General features: G+C 37.6%; 1 protein-coding gene across 4 annotated transcripts in view; it reads left to right on the top strand.

Moving 5' to 3' along the window:
- ADGB (androglobin) overlaps positions 1–27,932 on the top strand; it is a 148,147-nt gene that overhangs the window by 58,982 nt on the left and 61,233 nt on the right. For all 4 annotated transcript variants that reach the window (XM_074368212.1, XM_074368213.1, XM_074368211.1 and 1 more), the window contains exons 11-20: positions 989–1,163; positions 4,094–4,184; positions 8,603–8,732; positions 15,913–15,946; positions 16,827–17,010; positions 17,868–17,931; positions 21,414–21,516; positions 23,596–23,737; positions 25,126–25,240; positions 25,587–25,754. In XM_074368212.1, the coding sequence (XP_074224313.1) occupies positions 989–1,163; positions 4,094–4,184; positions 8,603–8,732; positions 15,913–15,946; positions 16,827–17,010; positions 17,868–17,931; positions 21,414–21,516; positions 23,596–23,737; positions 25,126–25,240; positions 25,587–25,754 (1,206 nt within the window). The remainder of the gene's footprint in view (positions 1–988; positions 1,164–4,093; positions 4,185–8,602; positions 8,733–15,912; positions 15,947–16,826; positions 17,011–17,867; positions 17,932–21,413; positions 21,517–23,595; positions 23,738–25,125; positions 25,241–25,586; positions 25,755–27,932) is intronic.

The raw sequence follows: 27,932 nt of genomic DNA, 5'->3' as shown, positions 1-27,932 counted from the left end.
CTGGTGGGCTTCTGATCCCAATTTAAATGACTGCTTTATAAATCTTCATTTTCAAACATTTCTATTTGCACAGAAATCAATGATGCAAAATCATTAGGAAGAAAAGTAGTTATGGGCCAAACTGACTTTAATGTAGTTCATGTTTTACTGTACTTTCAATGTTTCAACATTTATACTGAACATCCAAATGTGACTAAGGTATATATGACTTTAACTTTCACATACACTTTGATTAGTTATGGTGTATTTCATGGCCATCAATCAGTAACTGTTTGTCTCCTTAAATATTATTCTGAATTGTTCCAAAGCCGACTGGCATCAGGAGATCTGAACAGTCGAACATGGGAAACGTCTGCCTGGGAAATTACTTGACTTGGCAGGACACAGGGCAGCCTCTGTTCTCAGTTCTTTGATGAACGCCTCCATTGTCAGGAGTGCTCATGAGGGTTTCCTGCAGGGGAGCTGCTGTTTAGGCTTGAGGACACAAACAGTTGACAAGGCAACCGCTTATCCTCACGGACCCGATATGGACCTGACACACCATGTGCAGTGGGATTTTTCAAACACTATGTAGCAATTGCTGATACCAAAAACAAACAAACAGATAAAAACTTGACATGTTAAGAACTTGCATCAAAGCTTTAACCTATAAAAATAACAGTTGATTCGTTTTGGACGGAAACGGATATACTAAGACTTCTGCAGTCTCATAGAATCTTAAACTTTTAAAACTGAAAAGTGGCTTCTGGTTCTGGTCTCTCATTTTGTAAGTAAAGAAATGAGGCCCCAGATAAATTAAAAGGTGGAAAGAAATACCAAGAGTCTTAGTGCCTATGTTAAGGGAGGTAGAAATATGGGTGGTTGTTTTTTTCCCAATTACTACTGTATCTCTCCAGTGGTGATAGTATTTTCATAAGGGCAAAAAGTGTTATCTTAACTGCATGAAGTACATGCAAGAATCCTTTTAAATCTGCCTTCCACCTTTCAGGCTGATTCTGCTGAGAAACTTAGAGAGTACGGGCTTTCCCACATCTGTAGCCATCCTCTGCTGGTGACAAGAACTAGGTCTTGTCCCCTGATAGCACCGCCGAAACCACCTCCTGTACCTTCCTGGAAACTCCTTCGTCAAAAAAAAGAAACTGTCATAACAGATGAAGCTCAAGGTATGGTTCGTGCTGTCTGAAAGTCTTCCTTGTTAACACTTCTCTCTATGAAGTTCTAATAGTTTCCTTTGTAATGAGAGAGAGATATCAAGGCAAACCACCCAGAATTGCACCTAACGCTGTCATTTAATTTTATATCCAAATTTGGTATCTTTAAATGATTAACTCTGCATATCTCAGAAGCCAAGCAGTTTGGCTTTCACATCTAAACTGGCATTTATGAAGGCCATTTTGGGGGTGATGGCATGGTGATCATAATTGTGATAGAAACGTGGTTTGTAGTAAATAACAGAGAAACTTAAATAGCGTACATGTTAAGCCACTGGTGTGAATTTCTAACCTGGAAATCATTCTAGAGGACTCTGTAGGACGAGTCTTTGAATTAACCGATTGCTGTCTGAAAGTCCTCTAGGACCAGAACTTCCTCCCTGGGTGGGTTCCTGCATTAGTACCATCATACAGCCAGTGAACGGCACCTGTGCTCAGAATTAAACGATTCACACAGGCTGAGGATGGGGCAGGGGGACAGTTCCCATCTTGTTCTTCTTCTCACCTTTCATTTCTAAATTCCTCACAATCCGTGTCTAATTCTTCACTCCTTCAACCTTTTTCTCTACAAGTCTTCATTTTCACTCCTTTTTCCATCAGCGCCATGTCTGAGTGAAACAGAGACCAAGATGGCGAGAGGATGGTGCGAGACCATAAATGAAACATCAGTGTGAAAGCAGAAGCACGGACATGAGGAGAGGAGATTAAAAAAAAGAAAAACTAATAATTAAAAACTGATCCCTAGCAGAATAACTCAATTTATTTTTGTTGATTCACATACATAGCCTTTCCGTAGCTAATTTACACTTCCAGTTTAATGAAGGATGATAAAGAGTTGGGCGCTGTAGATTATAGATGTGCATGTGTGTCTGTGTGTATATATATTTCCCATTCTGAAAAGCTTAATTTATTTTTGTTCAAAACCAGCTTTTTTGTTGTTGTTGTTACCTCTTTGGGGTTCATTTCTTTGCTTTTGCATTTTCTTCTGTTGCCTTTTCCGGTACGTCATTATCTTCTCATGGTATCTCCATCCAGTAACATGTCATCACATTCTAGACATTATTGCATTAGAGTTCACAGACCTGTCACCTGAATGAACAATGAAGTCGAGGCCACAATGAACACAGCTAATGCCAGTTTACTGAAGGCATCGCTGCGAAGCTTATAAATAAATGTGCTTTGAGTGGTTGGTCCCTTGAACCATGGCTTGTACCCTTCTTGGCAATGCTTGCTGTGGCTCCTGCTACCAATTCAAGTGTTGTTGACCCTTCTTTGTAGGGAACAAGAGACCCATATCTGAGTCACAGTGTAATATGTGGGTCTCAGTGGTACTCAGGATCCTACCACTACAAAAGCCACAGAGACTGGAATATTTACCTGTTCCTTGCCTCCTACTTCCAATCATAATTTACATGTTTTTAAGATAAAAATAACTGTTAACCGTGTAATTTTCCTCACATTCGCTTTCTGCCTACATTGATACAACCAGTACAGCTGGTAGCAAAGATATTCTAGCACAACATATTTTATCCTTGCCAGAAAAGAACAAAGATTAAAGAAATATCTGGTTTAGATGGAAAGGAGAAATGGTCAGTTCATTTTTTTTTTTTAGATTATTATTAGATGTGTCTGCCTCTCTGCCTCCTACTTGATTATTTCAGTTATTTCTTTACCTTCCTTGAGTTTCTGCAATAGGCTGTTGGTGCCAACATAACCAGCTGCTGCTTTCAGTTACAGGAACTTTCCAGTTTCCCTCTCTCCCTCCTCCCCTTCCCTCCTTCCTTCCTGGCCTCTTTTGTCTTTCCAGCCAAAGATCAGCTTTTCACATGATGCTTGAAAGAAAACCTTTTACTTTTAAATGCTATATTTCAGTTAAATGCAAAGAGCCACACTTAAAACAGGTCTTTGTTCAGAGCATCAGAAATAGCTAAATGAAAGGAAAAATACTGAACATACAGTTTTTCTTTATTTTACTGCTGACTGTTATGCAATTCTATGTAAGTGACAGCTCTGTTGCCAGCTGGGGAAGAAAATCTAGGATTGGTGGGATTCCATAACTGCAATGTCCCACTTCGAGGCTCACCATGTAGTTGTCTTTCTTCTCTCCATTGGGCTTAATATTTAAAGGGGAATTCACAGGAGATGGAGAAAGATCAATTTGGAGATTATCTCAAAACAAGCACAAGAAAGTCATGTGTCATAGTCACTGTGTCAGAGTCTCACATTTTTTTTTTCATCCAGTGGGCATCCTTTCCACTGTTGCAGGAGCTTTTGTTAAAATAATCATGCCTAATGTTTAATTTAATGGAGTGTATGCCTTATCCGTTGAGAATTTACTTCTATATCAGCTTCAGACTCCTTTAAGAATATACACAACTCTTTTCTCGACCTACTGCTTTCTTTTCTACTTACGACCTTTACTTTGTTACATTTTCTGTTTTTCCAATACTATCACCATACATTAGTCCACATTTTTTTTCATGTCCTGAGCAATTGTGTTGTAGACGTTAACTAAAATAACACATTTTTTAGTAAAAGACTTTTATAGAAAGTCATTTGTGTACTCAAAATAGCAGCATGTGCCAAGTAATAACTCTAGAAAACATTGCTAACTTCCTCCTTTGAGACTTACTGCTTTACGTTGTAAATCTGGAAAGCAACTGAGAAGTAGACTAAAGAAATCTTACTATTGGCAGGATCTATAAAGCCCTTTCAATTAAAGAAAAAACTTCATGTATCCTAGTGCATTTCTATCTAACTGTATTGAAATTTGCTGGGTAAATAGTTCATCTAATCAGTACTGCATTAAATGTTAAAATCTACATATAATCTAGGAAGAGTAAAAAAAAAATGCATTCATCATACTACTTTTTTCTTTTTAGAAACAGTAATAAAGAAGCCTGAACAGTTTCTTGAGATTTCAAGTCCGTTTTTGAATTATAGAATGACTCCGTTTACAATTCCAACAGAGACGTAAGTATATAGCATTCTTTCCCACAAATACATCTTGTTAACAGATGAAGTACTTTATGACTTGTGCAGTTAAAAACATATGCTTTGGCAACAAATGTACTAAAGTTTCTGTCAATACAGTGATTATAGGAAGACAAAATTTTCAAGCTCTATTTCATAGTAATAGTTAAGATAAATTTTGAATTGATCAAAATAGGCCTAAATATGTCTGGCTTTACAGTGTTGGCTTCTGTCTTAGAACAACAAAGTATTCTGTTTTTCTTTAAATTTTAGGACTAGTGAATGTTTTTTGGTTATTACCTGATAATTAAATCACAATATCAGATGATTGTCATAGAAAACTAGGAGATGAAATTTGTCACTGATGGAGGGAAAAAAAAGTGCTAATTAAATACAACAACAAAGACAATGAAGGAAAAAAAAAGGAAGAATCCATATGTACTAACATTTCAATAGGACGATAGGGATGGAAAGAAAGACTATGTTCCTGGATCTGAAGTTTTTAATGCGTTCATAGAGGTGAAAAGGACGTCCACAAGCGGCATTAATGTGAAGAGGGTATGATTATTAACACTGAAAGTGTGGTGATGTTACGTAGCAATTGGTAACCAATACATGGGTACATACATGTATCAAGGATTATCAAATTTATTTGAATTTGTGCAGTTAATTGTACTTCAATTATTCCTCAATAAAGTTGTAAAATATAAAAATTAAAAAATAGTATATAAAATGGTTTTAAAAAATCAAATAGGGACTCTAGAACCAAGGAATGCAATAACTGAAATTAAAAATTCAATAGATGTGTTTAATTACTGATTAGATACAGCAAAAAAAGACAATTAGCAAAATGGAAAATAGGTCAGAAGATAAAATCCAGACTGATGTATGGAGACCAAAAAAAAAAAAAAAAAAAAATGAGAAGTATGGTAAGAGGCTTATAAGACAAGTTGAAAAAGACCAACGTACTTTCAAGTGGGTCTCAGCGGTAGCAGATAGAGAATTTGTGGAATAATTGTGAAATAAAAGTATAATGGCCAATATTATCCCAAAAGCTGAAAAAAAATCAAGTGAAGGTTCATAAAGTTCTGAAAAATGTCAAGGGATGTAAATATGATGAAAACAGCAGCTAGACAGATACATCATAGTAAAACCAAAGACAAACATGATACAATAATACAGAGATGTAAAGTTAAAGAAATACAGCTACACAAGTCCACATGGGTAAGTGTCACACACAAAAATATTAGACCAAAGAAATCTGGTATAAATAGTATGCAGTTTATTTTCAATTATTTTATTCATATACATTAAAAAAAGAAAAGCAATATATGGTGTTGGAGGCCTTATGTTTTGGGGGTTTCTCTGGGGGGATTAGATTCATTTATGTATTTCTTTATTTACCAGAGGTTCTGGGGATCGAACCCAGGACCTCATGCATGCTAGGCGTGCACTCTACCAGTGAGCTGTACCCTCCCCCTGGAAGTCTTATGATGTTTACCTGTGGTTACCTGTGGTGAGGAGTGCTGGCCTGGCCGTGATTAGGAAGCACATCTGGCAGGGCTTGTGGGGCTCTAGTAACATTAATACCTCTCGATCTGAATAATGGTGATCTGGCCACGTTTACTAGGTGATTTTTCAGCAAGTTTTACACTTACTATCTGTGTACTTTTTTGAATGTTTTTTAAACTTCGTTAAAATTTTTGAGTGGCTTGTACTGTAGGTCACAGATGCAGTGACCATCAGATAGGGTTTATCCTTCCCTAGGATATATTAAAATCCATGATAAGAATATAAGGTGATGAAGACAAGCAGTCAAAATTTAGAAGTCTTTTCATTGTACTGTCCTACTTTGAGAACCTCTACATCCTACACAGTTAATTTACATTTTGTGGGCTCTAGTTAAGTTGAAAATATTAGAAGTATTATTCAAATCTTTTTATCTTTAAGGCACTTGTTAGTCCTATGCATCAATAATTGAACACTGAAAAGTAGATGAGGAGGGACCCGCAGGCAGCACGAGGGGACAAACACAGCAGTTAGCCCTGTCAGTCTGTGAGGGACAGCGTTATAAGCAGAAAAGGCAATTTGCTGCTATGTTGGTTTTAAAAATGTGTTCTGTTACGTTATTTTCCTTAAACTTCCGTTTTAACTTATAAAAAAATCTAATTTCATACACAAATTATTAATTTCTATAAAAGTTTTAAGTAAATTTAGTTAGCTGAATTTAAACATTTTAAATTGCATTTACAACACTACTATTTTATTTTCACCTTAAGCACTTTAAAAGCCAAAAATCATAACAAATGAAATCTTGCCAAATATGTAAATCATCATGAAAAGTTGAAATAATCAAAATGATGTATTTTGAGAACCTTGATCTTTCCTATGCATACTATTAGTTTTAAATTTTTTCTTATCCCTATAACTTAGTCATAAAACTAAAATTAAATATAAGGCTTTATATATTTTATAGCTTAATTTGTTGAATTATGTAATATGCTGCACTTTTTCAAGTGTTACAAATACAAAATACCACATGTGGACAAAATTTTCATAAACTCAGCATAAACATACTAATGGTTTATAGTTTTTCTAGTTAGTTATGTACTTAGTGTTACTCATTAAGATGATTTTACCATTCCAAATAATTTTTGATTATCTCTCAGCTGATTGAGATCACATCCTACTCATGAATTTTGTGGATTGTAAAAAGCAGAGCTGCAGACCCCCAGGACAAATTTTCTCACACTTCAAAATGTCACACCCAGACTTCTAGGACCTCTGTGCCAACAGGGACCACAAGTGGGTTGGTGTCATAACTTGAACTTCCCTTGTTACTCCCTTACTTGATTTTCTTATGCCCTCTTTCAGTTTTTTTACCCAATTGAGGTGGATGAAATGCTATAACCCAAGTCCAAGTGGTGACACTTGATTGGATTCAACTAATCTATTCACTGACTGAACCTGTTTTGAATTCCCTGGCATATCCATTCTATGGCAGAGCCAAAAGCCAAAATCTGTGAATGGCATTTCATCCCCCCTAACTGCTGTAGAGTCAGGAGTCTCAGGTCAACATAAGAGCAAGCCCGTTCTTTGTCGAGCCCTGGAGAGTGACTGCTATCACAGCTGCCTTTCCTAGGGACACTGTCACTGTAGCAACAACGTGCCAGTTTTGCCCATTCCTGTCTCCCAGCCTTGTTTGAGAGAATCAGCCTCACAAATATGTGTGTGCTGCCCTCTAGTGGCAGTTCCAGGTAAACCAGCGCCATTTAGCCTGAGGTGAACTAAGTTTTACAGAACACTAGCAAGAGAAAATTCGAAAGTTTAGGAAGTTCTGTCTACATGAAATTCAATTTTATCTTTGAAACACACTTACCTAAAATATATGTACTATAACAAATGTCTTTTTATTTATCCATAAACTTCTAGCTGTGGCAATGTTGATTTGGGGTCATATTGGCAATAACTTGAAAGAAAATACTGTGCTCTTGGGGTAACTAGTATAAATTTCACAGTTGTAAACTCAAGTGCTCAACACTCATAATTAAATTTCTGACTCTGAGCCCCATTTCGCTGATACATTACTCTGATACTTAATTAAATCAATTCTGAACATCAGATTCCTTTGTGTTCTGATCATCACCATTCAAAGATGACTACCATAGCTTTAAAATAAATGGTGTTCCGGAAAAATTTTAGCCAGTGCATTGACTGATGGAGAATATTTCTTCAGTAGTATATAAAACAATTAAATGTTTTTTAACACGAGACAAAAAAAAAAGTACTGGTTGTAAAAGAATGAGGATGATAAAATGAACAAAATCAGAACTCTCTGTTGTTGACAAAACGTTAATATACAATGGACTACTATTCGGCCATTAAAAAAAGAAGGAAATCTTGCCATTTGTGACATTATAGATGGATCTTGAGGACATTATGCCAAGTGAAATAAGTCAGACAGCGAAAGACAAATACCATATGATCTCACTTATACGTGGACTCCAAACAAACAAACTCATCGATACAGTGAACAGGAGAACATATTGGTGGTTCCTGGAGGCAGGGGTGGGAGTGGCTGAAAAGGGTGAAGGAAGTCAAAAGATACAAACTTCCAGTTATAAAATAAGTAAGTCCTGGGGATGTTATGTACAGCATGGTAACTCTAATTAATACTACTGTATTGTATATTAAAAGTTCTCATCGCAAGGAAAACCAGTTGTGACGACCTGTGGTGATGCGTGTTAACCAGACTTGCTTTACCATTTTGCTCTGTATACAAATATTGAACAGTCATGCCGTGTAGCTGAAACTAATATAATGTCATGTCAATGATATCCCAATAAAAAACTGTAGTTATTTATTAGTAGTTTAAAACAAAAATTAAGATAACAGAAGTTTTTTTCTTCCCCCATTAGTCATTTTGTGCGATCCTTTATTAAGAAAGGGGTGCTTCCAGGATCTGGTTTATCTCCCCTTACTGAAAATGATGAATCTTCAGTCTATAACCAGGTAGACTTAAATCAATCGACGGGAACTGCATCTCAGGTAACTGTGTTACTCTTATTATTAGCCCAATTTTTAATTAGGAAATTTTTTTTTCTATTTTGAAATATACATAAATGCATTTGAGCAGAATAAAGAATACTCCGAGAATAAGCTTCTTTTGTACCCATCTTCTAGATTAGAAAATGGGATATTCATCTTTTGCAGGAGTCTCTCGTCTGTCTCTTCAGAGTTGTGTCTCCCATCTGCCATTCGGAGTTGGGTGTTAGTCAACTCCACGGTCTTCTCATTTTGCCAATTATGGATATGTTTATGAACAATACACAGCTTAGCTTAATTGTTACGTCATTTTATTTAAGTGGACTCATATTAATTCTGGGACTTTTTAACATTGTTTGTGATATTTGTCTCTTTTGCTGCGTGTCACAGTTCATTCATTTCACTGGCCAAAGGTATTTAATGCCTAACTAGTCTGCCATTTGAAAACAATCTTTCACAGTGTTAATGGCTACCTTGATTGCTTTTTGTTTCTTACTGTTGTGAGCAGAGATACCATGAATGCTCTTTTTTTTTAAACATTTTTTAATTGAGTTATAGTCATTTTACAATGTTGTGTCAAATTCCAGTGTAGAGCACAATTTTTCAGTCATACATGAACATACATATGTTCATTGTCATGCTCTTTTTCGCTGTGAGCTACCACAAGATCTTGTATATATTTCCTTGTGCTATACCATATAATCTTGTTGATCATATTCTATATATGCCTGTCAGTATCTACAAATTTTGAAATCCCATTCTGTCCCTTCCCATCCCCCGCCCCCTTGGCAACCATAAGTTTGTATTCTATGTCTATAAGTCTGTTTCTGTTTTGTATTTATTTTGTATCTTTTTTATTTTAGATTCCACATACGAGCAATCTCATATGGTATCTTTCTTTCTCTTTCTGGCTTACTTCACTTAGAAAGACATTCTCCAGGAACATCCATGTTGCTGCAAATGGCATTATGTTGTCGGTTTTTATGGCTGAGTAGTATTCCATTGTATAAATATACCACTTCTTCTTTATCCAGTCATCTGGTGATGGACATTTAGGCTATTTCTATGTCTTGGCTATTGTAAATAGTGCTGCTATGAACATTGGGATGCAGGTGTCTTTTTGAAGTAGGATTCCTTCTGGATATATGCCCAGGAGTGGGATTCCTGGGTTATATGGTAAGTCTATTCCTAGTCTTTTGAGGAATCTCCATACTGTTTTCCACAGTGGCTGCACCAAACTGCATTCCCACCAGCAGTGTAGGAGGGTTCCCTTTTCTCCACAGCCTCTCCAGCATTTGTCATTTGTGGATTTTTGAATGATGGCCATTCTGACTGGTGTGAGGTGATACCTCATTGTAGTTTTGATTTGCATTTCTCTGATAATTAGTGATATTGAGCATTTTTTTCATGTGCCTATTGATCATTTGTATTTCTCCCTTGCAGAATTGCTTGTTTAGATCTTCTGCCCATTTTTGGATTGGGTTCTTTGTTTCTTTCTTATTAAGTCATATGAGCTGCTTATATATTCTGGAGATCAAGCCTTTGTTGGTTTCATTTGCAAAAATTTTCTCCCATTCCGTAGGTTGTCGTTTTGTTTTACTTATGGTTTCCTTTGCTGTGCAGAAGCTTGTAAGTTTAACTAGGTCCCATTTGTTTATTCTTGCTTTTATTTCTATTGCTTGAGTAGACTGCCCTAGGAGAACATTTTTGAGATGTATGTCAGATAATGTTTTCCCTATATTTTCTTCTAGGAGGTTTATTGTATCTTGTCTTATGTTTAAGTCTTTGATCCATTTTGAGTTGATTTTTGTGTATGGTGTAAGGAAGTGTTCTAGATTCATTGATTTACATGTTGCTGTCCAGTTTTCCCAACACCATTTGCTGAAGAGACTGTCTTTATTCCAATGTATATTCTTGCCTCCTTTGTCAAAGATGAGTTGACCAAAAGTTTGTGGGTTCATTTCTGGGCTCTCTATTCTGTTCCATTGGTCCATATGTCTGTTTTTGTACCAATACCATGCTGTTTTGATTACTGTGTTTTGGGGGGAGGTAACTAGATTTCTTTATGGATTTTTAAATTAATTTTTTATTTTATTTTTTTTTTAGTGGAGGTACTGGTGATTGAACCCAGGACCTTGTGCATGCTAAGCATGCACTCTACCGCTGAGCTATACCCTCCCCCATGATTGCTCTTGAATGTGCCTGTTTACACGTGCAAGTGTTTCCGTAGTTCTGCGGTTTGTAAACTTTTACGTGTTATGTCTCCCTTTGTCAATTTCCTGAATCACACAAAGCATTTCTTTCTGTGTATTAGTTGAGTATTGGTGATAGAGATCAGTGGAAAACAGAACAGCTGTCTGGATTAGCACTGTGTGAATTTGGTGGTCGAAGGACTGCCAAGTATAGTTGGCAGGTAGTTGGCCAGCTCAGATCACAGGACTATCTGTAGACAGGAAGACATGCCCACATGGAATCTGACAACGGGCCTGATAACTGCTGTAATTTCAAAAGTAATGATCAGCATACATGACATTCTCAGAGTTTGCAACAACTCTAATATAACGTAAAATATTTTGATTTCTTTTGTGGATACAGTCGTAGTTATTAGCAATAACATTGTGGCCACTCACTTACATTGATACATTGATAATCGAAGAAAACTGCATGCTGAACTTCAGCTAAATGTGAAAAAAATCTTTAACCCATCCAGGTTCATGGATTCCTGAAATTTAACCATGGGCCTCAGTGGACACTAGACTAGGAAATTCGCTCTAGGATACGAATCTGGGAGTATCATTGATGGGGCACAGGGCATTCCACCTGTTTACCTTACTGTAAAATGTACTGGATGAGAAGTTTCTCTGCACCACATTTTGGCCAACACATACATTGTCTGACATTTTAACTTCTGCCATTGTGGTGGGTGTAAAAGGGGATTTAATAGATAATATAGTCACACGTTCAAAAATAAAATTATGAGGCATACATTAAAATGTCTTCTTTCCATGTAAGTACCTGTCCCACTTCCACTGCTCTGCCCTCTGTAGGACACTTTTGTGGTGTCTTTATATAAATGAAGAAAAACGCTATATTCCATCATTTACTCTCCTTCTATTCAAAACCTAACTTTTAAAAAAATTTTTCCTTAATGCATACTGGAGCTAACTTCACTATGCCTAAAGCTTGTCGTTATTCTTAAAGTCACATAATATTTCACTATGTGAATGAACCATAGTTTATTTCTACCAGCCTCCATAGATGGTATAAGATAGCCAAAGGCACAGCATCACATAGAGGTAAACAACTTTTTTTAGTATTAGTTGAAAATTGAAGACTAACAGATGAGAAATCCTGCAAGGAGAATGAATAGACTTTAACATTTTTAAAGCTTTTTTTTTTTTAATTTCAGACTATTGTATGCCATAATTTTAAAGAGTCAAATTACCAAAAAGATCATCATAAAAATAGCCAGCCTGCCTTACCCCTCATCCCTGAGCCTCCCTCCCCAGAGTCAATCACTTTTTTTATTCACATGTTTCTTCTGCTATGTGTCTCCATATTTCTAAGCTGTAGGCTTTATGAAGGCAGAGATATTGATTGTATCATATACCGTGTCTCCCTCAGCACCTGCAAAGATGCCTGGCATGTGGCAGACACTGTTACATCCTAGCTGAATGACTAAATTCTGTTCTTTCTTGAGCTATCAATTTAGACATCATCTCCCTGGCTTCCTTACTCTTCTTGACTAAGACAAGGATTTAGTGCTCCCGAAATCCTGTATTCACTCACCATCCCATACCTCCACTTTCCTCTGTCTTCCAGATTTTTTCATTTCACCAGTTTTTGTCAAATCAGTATTTTAGCTGTGTAAGGATTATTACTGCTAAGGCAAACTTCTTTTTGATATATGAATTTTTGTACAAGCTAATTACTGCTTTTTTTGTTGTTGTTTACTTTTCTATGACACTTTAAGAGGCCTTCCCAAACATTGAAAAAGAAATAGAAAAAAAAGGAAAAAGAAAATCTCTCTAGACACCAATTACCACACAAACATGTCAGATAATTCTATCAATGCCAACTGTTTTCCTGGAGACATCACTCCCAGAAATCTTTTGCTCTGTTGCTCTTGCTCAAACTGATGGAAACTTGTACCTGGCGTTATGGGACTTCCTTTTATCTCTCTCCTCTGATGATTTCCTAATTTTTGGAAACTAAGTTCTCCTCCTCCTTTATCCTCTAATTTGGGTGGTACACATCTCCAGTATTTCCTGAGAAAAGATGAATGAGAAGTGAACATTATGAGGCTTTGTATGCCTGCAGAGGTCTGTATTCCAACCTCTCACCTGATTGATTCTTTGGTGGATTACGGAATTCCAGTTTGGATGTTGTTTCTTTCAGAATTTTGAAGCTCTTCCTTAATCCTTTGTCTCTTACCTTCAAGCATTGCTCTTAAGAACACAGATGATATTCTGATTCTTGGTATGTGTGTGGCTCTTTTTTCCCTCCAGGAAAGTTTTAAGACCCTCTTTTCATTCTTGGCATCATGAAAATTTACAGTGACTGGCCATGTAAGTGGATATATTTACATTAACTGTGCTAAGTACTCCATAAGCCCATTCAACCTGGAAACTCATGTTTTTCAGTCTGGAGACTCTTCTTACACTGTTTCCTCAAGCAATTCCTCTTCTTAGAACAATGATACTGAATACATTCACATTGTTGTGCATGTATTCATTCATTCCAGAACTAACTTCATTTTACAAAACTAAAACTTTATACCCATTAAACCATTCTCCATCCTCCCTCCCCTCAGCCCCTTAAAACTACCCTTCTATATCTTATCTCTAGGATTCTGATTACTCTAGGTACTCATATAAGTGGAATCATACAGTGTTGTATTTTTGTGGCTGGCTTATTTCACTGAGTATAATATCCTCACAGTTCAGCCATGTTGTATCATGTATCAGAATTTCTTTCCTTTAAGGCTGAGTAATATTCCATTGTGCATGTATTTTGTTTATCCATACATTCATCAATGGACTTTTGGTGAATGAAGCTGCTGTGAACATGGGTGTATAAATGTTTCAGATGCTGCCTTCAAATTTGAGGGTATATACATAAATGTGGAATTGTTGGACCATATGTTAATTTTACTTTTAGTTTCTTCTGGAACCATCATACTGTTTTTCATAGCAATTTCAACATTATATATTCCCAGATAGCACAAAAGTTCCAATTTCTCTACATCCTCACTGACACTTGTCATTTCCTGTTTTTTTTAAAAGCAGCTATCCCAGTGGGTATGAGGGTAGCACCCCATTTGTTCTGCATTTCCCTGTGTGATGCTGAGGATATTTCCATGTGCTTTTTGTTCATTTGTATATTTTCTTTGGATAAATATCTGTTCAGATCCTTTGCCCATTTTTTAATTGGGTTGTTTGTTTTTGTTGTTCTTTGTAGAAGATCTTTATATATTCTTGATGTTAACGCTTTATCAGATATGATTTGCAAATAATTTCTCCCTTTCTGTAGGTTGCATTTTCACACTATTGATTGAATGACAGAAGATTTTTTTCTATGTAGCCCAATTTATTTATTTTTGCTTTGGCTGTCTGTGTTTTTGTTGTCATATCTAAGAAATCAATGTCAAATCCAGTGTTACGAATCTTTTCACCTATGCTTTCTTCTAAAAATTGTCAGTCTCTTAGCCTTTTTTATCAGTTTTACTGTCCAAACTTTCTATTGAATTTATTTCACTTTCCTATTTTTAGTTTCTAAGAGCTCTCTCTGATTCTTGACTGTATTTTTGCAGAAGTTTATTATTTGATAAATGAATATCCTCTTATCTTTCAGATATTACTAACAAAAATTTTCTTTCTATATTATTGTTTATTTCCTATGAATCTTCCCACCCATACCCATTAGTTTCTTTTATGTGAGACGCTTTCCTCAATTATCTGGCAATGCTTTATTGTGCATAAGTCTTTAAGGAATTTATGACATTAAAGAACTGCTGATCAGAAGACGCTTTATGGAATGATAGAGTCTGTCAACTAGTGGCTTTAATTTGAGGTAATTGGGGATAAATGAGCTTCATTTGGGGGTGGGACTAGCTCCAATTATCAGATTTCCTAAGGATTTTCCCCCTGCTCCGTTCAGTTTCTCAAGTTAAGGGTCCTCTAATCTCCCTACTGGAGTGGAATGTGGTCATAAGGATTGTTATAGCCTTATCCACCAGTTATTAAAGCCAAGCAGCACAGAGTTCCTAAGTCACAAAGTTCAGTATTTTGATGGTCATTTAATTCCTCTCCTCTCTTGCTTCCCACAGTATCTGTGAACCCAGATCTGGAGATTTCTCATTTAATTTCTCCACTTGAAACAACTCCCAGTGTCCTGTTTAGGCAGAAGAAGGATAGATGCTAAACCAGAAAGGATTCAGGAGAAGAATCGACATTCAACCCACTCGTGTATTTTCAGCCTGTGTCTCATTCTCTCTTTCTGCAGTGCCTGCTAATTGTTTCTGGGGTCCTAAGGCATGGATGGGCTCGCTTCTCACTAGCACTTAGTATTCAGTTACTCTACTCTGTTATCTCCTTCACCAGCTTTACACCATCCAAAATATTGTTGACATCCCCCATCATCAGTCTGTACACATTTATACCATTTTATCTCTTATACTTATTTTAATTGTTCCAGAGATAAAAGAGTTGTACATGTGAATTTAACTTATTTTCCCTGTTAAAAATTTGAGACACCATCTTTATAATTTGAAATAATCCTTTCTAGTTTCTTTATACTAATTGCCAATTCTAATCTCATTTTACTCAATCTGCATTCTGGACAGATGCCTCATACCAAGTAATATACCTAGTTGGGGATACTATTGTTTTATTTTACTTTTATTATAAGATTCAAACATTTAATAAGCTTACATGTTCTGTGTTTTAATGTTAACGAACTTAAACTCTCAGCCAATTGTTTAAGTAAATTCACATCCTTTGAATTTCAAGGTTAAAAACAAATTCTGTTTTGCTGTTATGTTTTAGTAAGTATTTGAAGAAATCTATTTCTTCAATATTTAAAAGATACTATTAACTCTTTTAAAAACTGTGGTGCTTTAGAGAGCTATGATGTCTCGTTGAATTTATAAATGGTTTCTTAATGTGGTCCTTTCAATTCACAGGGTCATGTTGCTTCACAAGCTGTACTTGGAAAAGGTAAATTAATAACCTTCTCACGACTTTTTTTTTAGCAGACATCAAAGCACAAAGGGGTCTCTTGCTCCTTGACAGCTTTTAGCTCTCCCTTCTTTTGGCTCTCAGCAGACTCCCTCCAGTGCCTCCTCTGATGTGCTGAGTCTAATCTTCTCTGCGCTAGAAAAATCAGATAATCTCACTTGTTAAATTCAAGCTTAAAATCAAAATAGAAAACGATCTGATTAAAGTCCCATGAGTAACATTCATGTGTTTTTAATGCATGCATGTTATGATCAAAGCACTAAAACCATTTTGAATTCCTCAGTTCCTAAATGAAACTTGACCAAGGCTCAAATCCAAAAAAGTGTTACGTGGCATATGAATAAATGACATTTTGGTTCAAGAAAAGTGTATGAGAACTTTATGGCATTACTTGATAAACATAAAGCAAGATTACAGAATCACTGACTGTGGGGAGCTATGAAGTGGCTTACACAAATATGTCAATCCAATAGGTCTTTCAAGTTTTTGTTTCTCCTTCTGTTGCCTGGGTCACCCCCTCTTATATGAATATGTCTGTTTACAGCAGATATGAAGTACATAAACTAGCTAATTTCTGTTATATTATTATAATCGCTAAAGAATGTGTGCATAAATTTATGAGAGTGATTTCAAAATTTCTGAATGCTCTACATAAGTTATGATTAAATTTTCCTGAGTATATCAACATGGGTCTCCGTACGAACCTCCACAGATTTGAAGCCTGCATGTAAGTGATTCTGTCAGTAAATATTTCCTCAAAACAGACTTCACTATGTGAGTCTACAATCTTCCATGTCTTAATAACTTACTATGTAACATTAAAGGTGTGCTTGACGTGGCTGCCTTCTGCCACACACAGATGAACCGTCAGACTGTGGACTGAATGACACAGCCCATCCAGCTGAGGGAATCAGTTTGGAAAGAGATTTGTTCAGCCAGATAACAGCAACACAAGACAAATCGCAGGAGGAGCTTACAACAGTAAATAACAGCGTTTGTAAAGAAATATGGTTAGATTTTGAAGACTTCTATATAGGCTTTCAGTAAGTAAAAATTTGTTGTTGTTATTTCATATAGTGGATACAGAAGTGAATTTTTAACTTCTGTGTAAGAGTTAAGTCAGTGTTAGTCTGGTGTCTATGGAACACCAAACAAAAGTATCAGAGGGAAATAACGGGTGAATTGGTTTGGCCACATGAAACAGGAATAGCCAGAATGGTCTCAGGCCAGTTTCAGGTCAGTTTTCCTCAAAGACTTGTTTGTTGAATAAGATGAAGACAGTTTATTCACTGAGGAAGATCATTTTTGTCCCTTTCAGAAAACTGATTCAATACAGTTATTATTTTTTCCCAGCTTTACTGAAGTACAGTTGACAAATACAGTTGTAAGTATTTAAAGTGTGCATGGTGATGAATTGATACATAGGTACTTTGTGATGAATTGGTACACATTTACATTGTGATGAATTGATATACATGCATACATATATATATATATATATACACATACACACACACATTGTAAAAGACCGCCCCATTGATGGGTATGTTAATTGGATATATATTTATCTTCTTACTGTGTGTGAGAATATTTAAATTCTAGTCTCAGTGAGTTTTAATTCTACAATATAGTGAAATCAACTATGGTTGTCATGTTGTACATTAGAACTTCAAACTTATTCATCTTATTACTGAAAATTTGTACCCATTTACCAACCTCTCCCTATTTCCCCCACCCCCACCCCTGGAAACCCTTTTTCTCCTCTCTGAGTTGTTATTATTTTTGTAACTTTCATCTGTCTTTATCTGTTCTGCCTGTAATTATTTGCTTCTAAGAAACCTAACATGTAGTACTAGTTTGCTGCATATGACAATCATCTGTTATAAATAATGTTTTTCAGGAATATATGTATTTTCCACAAGCCAAGTTCATACTGTTTTAACTTTCAAAAAACAGAATTCAAGGTAAATATACTCTGGTCTCTTTCCCTTCTTAAATTTTTGATAGAATCATGCTAATGAAAAACACCTTCAAATGTATCGAGCATTTCTAAACTTGTAACATAATTATATTCAAAAATTTAATTCTTACCGTCTTCTGCTAATCTCTTATCCAGACAATAAGCCAAATTCCACTACTTCCTACCCCCAAGTGTGATGTACCTGATTATGTTACCATGGTTCATTAGTATATCAGTTCATGTTAGGGAATTTTTGACTTACGAATAAATGAAGGAAAAGCCCAAATAAATTTACTATATGTGATTTCAATTGGTGTTTACTGACTTGCACACAATTCCTAAAACGTAAGCACATTTTCACTATCATTTCTGTTATTTTTGCGCACGTTCTTCCCTCTGCCTGGCATTCATTCACCATCCTTATCACCTCCACCTGGTCAATGCCTCGAAGTCCTTCAGAACAACATGGGTGTCCTTGACCCCATGAGACCTCTGTCCCTGGCCATAGAGTCTGGGTCAGGTACCCTGGCTCCACGCACTCTGTGTGACTTGTCCTCACCCGGACACTTTCCTCCCTCCATCCTCTGCCTGATCACCTCTTTGTGCCCCTCCTCCTCTCCGTCCACTCGATGTCAGCATCGTAAGGAGGACTCTGTCCTTTTCCTTACTGTTGCAGTACAGGTCCTGGCCTGAGGTCGAACCTTGGTAAAAAATAAAACTGTTGAATGAAGGAATGAATGAATGAATAATTATTTAAAAATCTCACATTGAGTGGAATTTGGGGGGAAACTACGAAACATATTCTGGGAAACTCAGTTGTACTAAAACTTGCATGTTGTTTGGATGGGGCCGTACAAGCCCTCAGTGTTAATCCCACATCTTCATGAGCTGGACGCAGAGTTCGGAGAAGTAAGGAGTCTTGGGGATGACCTCTCCCTTTGCTCTTGTACTAGATGAAAACGCAGGCAGAGAAAACCTTATGAGCATTCCTCAGGAGGTGCTCTGAGGCTGGTTTCCTGCTCTGAAAGTAAGACCCAGGTGTGTGGTAGTGACTTGGGGCTGGGGAGGGCAGGAGTTGGAACTGTCAACCTGGTTCTGAAGTCTATGCATGAAAGCACCCAGAGGAATGGTTTGACTTTATGAATATAGGAAAACAATAACAACACAACAAAAACTGTTAATAGGGAATGACGGAACCCAGAGTACGGTATGAGAACAATGTACAGTTTCCAGTTAACTTAGGAGTGTTGTCATATTCAAACTATCGGCAATAATTGAACAATAGTCACTTATAGGTACTTTCTCTGTTCCTAGCCCTGACCTAGGCTCCTTATTGCATTAACTCCTCATAGCAAGCCCAATGAAAGGACTATTGTTATTGTCAATTTTCAGGTAAGGAAACTGAGGCAGACCAAGTTTGGGTAAAAAGCCCAAGATGACCAAATTAGTAAGTGGCACAAGCATCGCGAGAGCTGGGTTTGTCCGACGTGAAGCTGGTGCCTCTGTCACAGGCTCACCTTCGGGGGAAGCAGATTAGTGGCTCTGGAGACAGACCGCCTAGTTGTGAATCCAGGTCTCACTGGGGGTGGGATCTGAACAAGTTATTTAAGTTCTCTTTGCCCCCGTTCTCTTATTTATGCAAATGGCAGTAATGAGAGACTTTACATCATAGAGTCAGGGGATAAATGAGAAAATATATATGAATTGCTTAGAAGAATGCCTAATACTTAGTAAGTGAAAATAAATGTTGGCTGTCATGATTATTACTAAGAGCAATTACATATGTTTTTGTTATACATCATCACCCTGATATATATGTGTATGTGTGATGGGAAAACGGCCAGCTGTTCTTTGTTCTGATCCTATTTTAATGCAGTGATGGGAAGTATAGAATTTTTTCTTTTCTTTTAAAGTCCCAGCTTGGCAAAATAAAACAGCAGCATCCATTATGAGTCCCTTCATTCCCCTGAATTTTGTTTTTTTAATTTCAGTGGTCTGAGAAAATGATACCTTTTTGTTAGAGGATGTTATTGGAACCCAAACTTAACAGCCTTTAGTACGGCCTGACAGGAAGGATTGTCTGGGGTCTGAGGCCAGGCAGTCCTGATTTTAGTGGCCACAGGCACTGCCACCTGAGCCGGGGACACAGAGCCTGAGGCCCCTCCTCTGCCCGCCCCTTAGATGTGCCATGGGTGATGTCATGGGGGTTGGAGGGGCTCTCAAAGGTTCCTTGTGCTGGCACCAGGGCAGAAGCCCTGTGTGTGGCCTCCAGGGCCACCTCACCCTCAAATCCTCAGACTCCTTAAAATGACAGCAATGAGCTCTGAGCAGAAACTTCCTCGGTCACACACGCTGGGCTGGCAAATCCAGGGCCCTTCATGGTTTTAGACGGTGAATGTTTGAAACAACTGTTCCTATCAGCAACATGTTGCAGCTAAAAAAAAAAAATGAAATGAAGTGTCAAATGCTAACCATTGGAAAACACTGGAGGAAGCAATCATGTAAGACAGTTACACCGTATCAAGCAATTTTAGCAATCTCATCATATGTGATTAATAAGAATTCCTTTTTCACAGTGTTACTAGAGATTTTTCTTCATCTTTCAACTTATTTAAATATCGTTGTAAAATAATACGAAGAGCTTTTAAAATATGATGATGAATTAATTTAACACATTTACCATATACCATCAGTCAAAAGTTTTTTGAAGCACTGGGAAATTGAAATACAGTAATAGCATAATTATTGAGAAGACCATCATTGGAGCCAGGTAGATAGATAGACCCACTTTTGCATCTCAGCTTTGCTACTTGCAAGCTCTGTGACCTTTAGCAAGTTGCTTACCCTCTCTGTGTTCTAGCTTCTTCACACACAATTATGGATATTAGTAGTACCCACAGAGGATGAATCAAAATCATGTTCATGTGATCCTTATATGGCTCTCCTCTAAGGGATGTTCCTGTTGTACTCAGGAATTTCTTGTTTGCCCAAGACAAAAATCCAGTTTGGTTCATTAGTGTGCAATAGGTATGTTTCTGAAGATCTTGTAGAAAGAAAGAGTAAAGGGTTTCTATGACAAACCACCAAGTAAAATGCTTTGATACATTCCCATTCTCTGCCAGAGTTTCTCCATGGCCTGGATACTTATCAGGGACCCATTCTCTAAGCACTACTTAGTTCTGGGCTCAATGTCTTCCTCTAGTTGTCATTTTTGGAACAAGTGTGTCCCTCTTCTTTGCTCATGGAGAAGAGCTTTGGCTGCCTGATACGGTGGCCCATCTCACACAGGCCCTGCACACCCAGCTTCCACGGACCGTTGCCAATGTTCACAATTTTCCTCCCATCGTTAAACCTGCAAAGTACTTATTGTGGTGTCTAGACCACAGTAAACTCTCTATAAATGTTAGATCTTGTAATTTTAGTAGAAGTGGAAAAGAGCATGAGTAGACTAATATGAAATACAATGAGTGGTCTGATTTCTTGCAGTTCTCGGATGAACGCATGTCCTACTATCTGTTTGTGGACAGTCTAAAACCTATTGAACTGCTGGTTTGCTTTTCTGCATTGGTACGCTGGGGAGAATCCGGAGGTAAGAGGACTCTGAGAAAATTATAGTCTGAAAGCCCAGCTCACTGCTTGTCCAGGGAAATGTATGGTACAATGTTTAGACTCTGAGTGAAGGAACGTATTCCCTTTCCAGACGCTAAGAAAGTTGCACACCACCTGCTGAGATCTTCTTAACTCCTCTGACATCAAGGATGATGCTTGTTCTTGCCTCCTGCGCCTCTCCTTGTCCTGGTCATATGGTCCCTTCTTTGGCACGCCTCATCCCTCTCTTTTTCTTTCCACCTGTACATGTCATCATTCTTGATTCTTTCAAAATCTATTGGAAAACATGAACTCTTTCTTCTTTGATTTGGCAATTTCAAAGACCTTTTCCTGCATCCCACCTGGTTCCCTACTTTCATGGTCATATTTTAGACCCTGTTGTACCAGTAACTGCATCATCTCAGTCAGTTTGCAGTTCTCTGACCACCACCCTTGGATCTCCAGTTCACATTCTCTCCAGAACTCCCACCCCTAAAGTTCTTTGACTGAACTGGGACCACAGTCCATCAACGCTACCTCTTCTTCTGCTGCTCTCCTCACATCATTATTTCTCTTATTCCCAATGTAGTTTCCATGGTCCATCGTTGTGTTTATACCCTTGCAGATGCCCTCAGCACAGCACTCTCCTCACGCTCTCATCTTACATTCCTGGCAAAGTCCTAATACTGGTTGAACGTCTCTCTGGGCCTAACCTGTGGTTGCATCAGAGCAGCTGAATGTAACTGAGAAAAGAAAAATCCTACTAGCTAGCCCCACATTAAACTGAGGACCACAGATCTCAAAAATCCCCTAAGCACTGCCGACATTTCATTGTCCCGCTCATTCTCATAGGTGATTATTTCAAACTTTTAGCTCTCTCTCTGCCTTCGATCTCCAACACCCACTCTTATCCTTCCTCGTTTTCAGCTGATGACCTTGCTGCTGTTTTCACTGAAAATGACCCACTTCCTCTCCTCCTAATGAACTCTCCCAAGCTCTAGCCACCCTTCCCTCCTGTTCTAACGCGTGGACTATCCCTATTTCTCTCAAAGGGCAGCCTCTTGTGAACACATGCACGAAACATCATTCTTTGCTTGTTTGGCTTGTTTTATTAAAACATTTTTATCTAACTCAGCAATACCTGACACTGTACAGAATCAGTAAATATATGCTGAATGCTTAATGTCGAATTTCTTGCCCACTTTGAGGACAGAGACTACGATTTTCCACCAGGATATACCCAGTGTTTTGAATGGTGTCAGATGTGTGCCAGGTGGGCAATGAGTACTTTGAATAAAACTTTCCGAACTTCAGTGGCGTGAGCTTGGTGTGTCTACCTCACCGTAGCTCCTAAGCCACACCACGCCCTAGAACGCTGAAGTTCTGTGTGCGTGGACGGCTTTCAGGCCATGTGGTGGCCTCAGAGCCTCAGACTGATGTTACCTGGAAACAGGGAAGAAGTGTTTTGCTCTCAGCTACTGATGAAGAACAGTCAATATTTTCTGTCGATTTTAAGAGAAAAACTTGACATTAAAATTTTGTTAATTATTTGCTATTTTTCCACACAGTCAAAGCTAAGAATCAAAGGTTAAAACTTTAAGTAAATGGTGGGATATTCTGACTTTGCTTAGCCACTATCTTAGGAAAATCTCTCATTTCCTCCTTTCACGTTGCATCGAGAGGTATCATAATTACTGCCGTACATAAGAAAAGCGGTGGTATGCACCACTGAAATATCCCTGTCTGTCCTCTTTTTGCTGACTTTTCCATTCCTGGTTTCTTCAGCTGAGGGGATGACTGTGTGGAGAAAAATAAGGTAAGGGGGAAGATCTTGATTCCTCTTGAGTATTATTTCCAGATTATTTACCCAGGGTAGTTTCTAATGTTTTATGAACGTTTTCAGACCATCTCTAATTCTTGCTGGTGATGGTTATTATTATTGTTATTAACAATATTATGATTATTAATGTCATTATTGATAAAAAGCAATACCAGTGAAGGCCAACTATATGCTCACAATCAAATATATATATATATATATATATTTTTTCTTTTCTTTTCTTTTTCACTTCTCCTAAAGCTTTAACAAAAGACAGCCCCCCCATAGAGCCTGGACTACTTACAGCTGAAACAGTTTCTTGGAAATCTCTGAGGCCACACGATCTTGTTGTGAAGATTCACACATATGCAACCAAGGCCGCAGTGGTTCGCCTGCCAGTTGGGTATGGGCTGACTTTGTTTTTCCCATACTAAGAATTTTTTGAAGACTTGTAAACTTTTGACTACTAAGCAGTGAAACAATGTGGAATCTAATATGTTTCTCCCTGAAGTGATTTTTTTAAGGCATTGGTTTATCATCTTGAGATTCTTGAGAAAATAATTCTTGTGAACAAATAAACTGAAGAAATTCTGTACCTTCTGGAAGGTTCATAATCGTCAAAGAATCTGGTTATGGCTTCAGTAAAGATAACCGTTCAAAGTCGTTTAACCCAGCATTTCTTAAAATTAATGAAAAAGATCTTTTTTGCTGTTTTATTGTAAAACATATCCCTTAGCAAGAGCCATGATTTTATCTAAATGCAGATTGAGGAAAATAACATTTTCACCTGCAAAGCTATAGTTTTATCTGTAGTTTGCTTTTAATTTTACCAGTTGTTTTATTTTGATTTCAGATAAAGTTGGTTAAACACATCACATTTTCCATTTTAAAGAAACTGTGTATAATTGAAAAGTTTTCATGATTTTGATAAATGAAATTCAAAATATTACCTCATATTTTGGATGAAATAAACAATTTTGCTGGATTTCCTAAGATCAATCATGATAATTTTTTGTGATAGATGAAAAGCTATGGCTCTTGTATAAAAAGCAAAGCCCAGGCCAAAAAAAAAAAATGCTAAATAACCTATGGCAAGCATCCAATATTCCTAAAGAAATAATAAATTTTAAAGCTTCTATCTTTTCACATCTTCCCTAAAAACTGTGGTATGAAGAGATTCTCCGAGAAATCATTACTCCATCTGCTGCATGCTCATCCATCAAGATGATCAAGGGCAGGGAATTGATAGAGAACCTACTTTCATCTACATTTCCTCCCACAGGACCTAAGGTCCCCACAGGTCCCCGTACATAGGTTTTGAATATGCTCTGAGTGCTCACTGAAGAAAGGGGAGTGTCCGTGCTCTCAGTGATGCCTCAACCTGGTGGGAGAAACACAGATAACAAGCACGAAATTATGCATTTGTGAGAAAATGACTATGGAATCCACAAAGCACTACACTGACATGAATTATTACTATTGTTAAGGGAAAATCGAGATGAGCCTTTTGTCAGTGTGTCTGCCGTGTGTGGGAGATGTCTCCAACACGTGCACGTCTATCATTCAGTGTAACCGTTTTTGTCCGACATAATTAGTGACATATAGATTCCATGATCTCTAAGGGCTCTTTCAGAGGGAACATTCATCGTCTACGCCTCATCTGTATCACAAAATTCAACTCTCACTGACGTTTGACTTTGAGCACAAACTGTCATCAAGACGCTAACGGGGTGGAGGGGAGCCTACAACAAAAGAAACCCTTGGTTCTCATCTATCACCCACTGCCTTTAGGAGACACATGCTGCTCTTCACTGCGTCCTCCCCAGTGGGGCACTCCATACACATCTGCAGCATGGGGACCTTTGTCGTCGGGGACGAGGATGTTGTGCTGCCCAGCTTTGAGCCGGTAAGTATTTTAGCAGCTGTGATGTGTGTGTGTGTGTGTGTGTGCACGCGCCTTATTTTCAAAGATTTTGAACTATTCATACTGTGGAGAAAATACCCCTGGTCCCCAATGTGAGGTCAGTGTTCTTTCTACATGTCCCTAATACTGCAGGAATGTGTTCCTTGTTTTATATCTCTCGGACCATAGCACCTAACAAAATGCTTTGATCAAGTAAGTCCTCCATGAGTAACTATTAAATCAACTGTAGAGCAGATATTAAATATATTAACAGAAATTAGATCTTTATAAACTGAATTACACTTAAAGAAACAGAAGTGAGGCTGACTGCTCTGCTTTGTCTCCACAGGAGAGCTATCGATTTACAGAGCAGTCTTTAACAATTTTGAAAGCTGTTGGACACGTGATTGCTAATTTCAAGGATAAGGGTAGACTCTCTGCAGCCCTGAAAGATCTGCAAACAGCTCACTACCCTATCCCCCTGCAGGACAAAGAACTAACTGCGCAGCACTTCAGGGTAAGCGTGTTCAGGTTATAATGTTCCTAGAAGAATGTTCTTTTTGAAATAATACATCTCATAGTAGGTGACCTCCAGAATCAGAGCTGAGAAAATGCTTCAGTTGGAGACAGTTCATTTGGGAAGTGACGTCAGCAAGCGGAAATGAGTGAGTAGGAAGAATGAGATGAGAAAGAGACGAATGTTCATTAAAGGGTGTGATAATTATTGCTGTGGGCTACTGGGGCTGTATCCTCCAGGAGATCCTGATAAACGATGTAGGACATCCCTCAGGAGGGTCCCGCTAATGGATAAGGCAATTGTGACATTTACCCAGCAACCCCTTCCCGGCTCTCAGGTGCATTTACTTCCTCACACTTACAACTTGTGCCTCTGCTGGGGCTGAGCAGCCTTCTGGCTTCACAGGAAGCCTTGAGGGATTGAAGCAAAGAGACTTCGTGGTACCCCCTACACACTGTTGACATTTTGCACTAGATGATTTCTGTTGTGATCCTGACCCACCAGTAGCAATATGGCTTCCCTACACCCTCTAAACACCCATAGCATCCTGTTGTGACAACTAAAAATGATATTGGACATTGTCAAGTGTCCCCTGGGGAGTAGTGTTACTAGAGTTAGCAAATAAAAATACAAGACACCCAGTTAAATTTGTTTCACTAAAGATTTAATTTTTAGAGTAGTTTCAGGTTCATCACAAAATTGGGCAGATGGGGGTTTCCCAATATTTCTCCTGCCCCTACACATGCCTTCCCCATTATCAACATCCTCTACAAGTGGTCCATTTGTTACAGCTGGTGAAGCTACATTGACACATCAATCGCTCAAAGTCCGTAGTTTACGCTGGGGTTCACTCTTGGTGTTGTACGTTCTGTGGGTTAGGACAGATGCATAGTGACATGTATCTATCGTTGTAGTGTCATAGATAATAGTTTCAGTGCCCTAAAAATCCTATGTGTTCTGCCTGTTCATCCCTCCCCTACCCCAAGCCCTGGCAATCATTGATCTTTTTAGTCTCTCCATAGTTTTGTCTTTTCTAGAATGTCATAAAGTATGTAGTCTTTCTAAATTGGCATCTTTCACTTAGAAATATGCATTTACCTTCCTTCTGTATCTTTTCATGACTTTGTAGGTCATTTCTTTTTAGCGTTGAATAATACACCATTGTTTGGATGTACCATGGTTTATTTAGTTATTCACTTACTGAGGGACATCTTGATTGCTTCCAAGTTTTGACAATTATAAATGAAGTGGCTATAAACATCTGTGTGCAAGTTTTTGTGTGGATGTAAGTTTTTAATTCATTTGGGTAAATACAAAGGAGTGTAATTGCTGGATCATATAGTAAAAGTATGTTTAGTTCTGCAGAATCATCAAACTGTCTTCAAAACTGGCTGTACCATTTTTCATTCTCACCAAAATGAATGAGAGTTTCCATCGCTCCATATTGCAGTCAGCATTTGATGTTGTCAGTATTCCAGGTTTTGGCCTTTCTAATAGATGACAGTGGTGTCTTGTTTTAATTTGCATTTCCTTGATGACATATTGATGTAGAACCCCTTTTGATGTGCTCATTTTCCATCTGCATATCTTCTTTGGTGAGGAATCTGTTAAAGCCTTTGGCCCATTTTTAATCAGGTTGTTTGTTTTCTTATCGTTGAGTTTTAAGTATTCTTTCGCAAATATTTCCTCCCGGTCTATGGCTTGTCTTCTCATTTTCTTGACACTTACTTTACAGAGCAGAAGTTTTTAATTTTAGCGAAATCCTTATCAATTCTTTCTTGCATGTGTCATGGCTTTAATGGTGTATCTGTAAAGCCATTGCCATACCCAAGGTCATCTAGATTTTTCTCCTTTTATCTTCTAGGAATTTTATACTTTTGCATTTTACATTTCTGTCTACTGTTCATTTTGAATTAATTTTTGTGACAGGGTGCAAGGTCTCTGGCTAGATTCATTTCACCCAGTTAAATTTTAATTTTGTAAAAAACAGTGTGTATAATATATACTACATACTTACATTAAAAATTATTCTAAAAATTTAGTTTCTCTGTTATTCCACCTTAACTGGGTAGAAGGTGTTGTTGGGGAAATATCATTAGAAACAAAATCTCCTTCAAACCAAGAAAACCTCCACAAAGGTAAAAGAAAAAGTATATTTTTGAATAAGCATTAAACCAG

This window comes from Camelus bactrianus, chromosome 8 (assembly GCF_048773025.1).
Source record: "Camelus bactrianus isolate YW-2024 breed Bactrian camel chromosome 8, ASM4877302v1, whole genome shotgun sequence".
Classification (NCBI taxonomy): Eukaryota; Metazoa; Chordata; class Mammalia; order Artiodactyla; family Camelidae; genus Camelus; species Camelus bactrianus.
The sequence above is the reverse complement of the archived record's forward strand: the minus strand, read 5'-3'. Positions and strand labels throughout refer to the sequence as shown.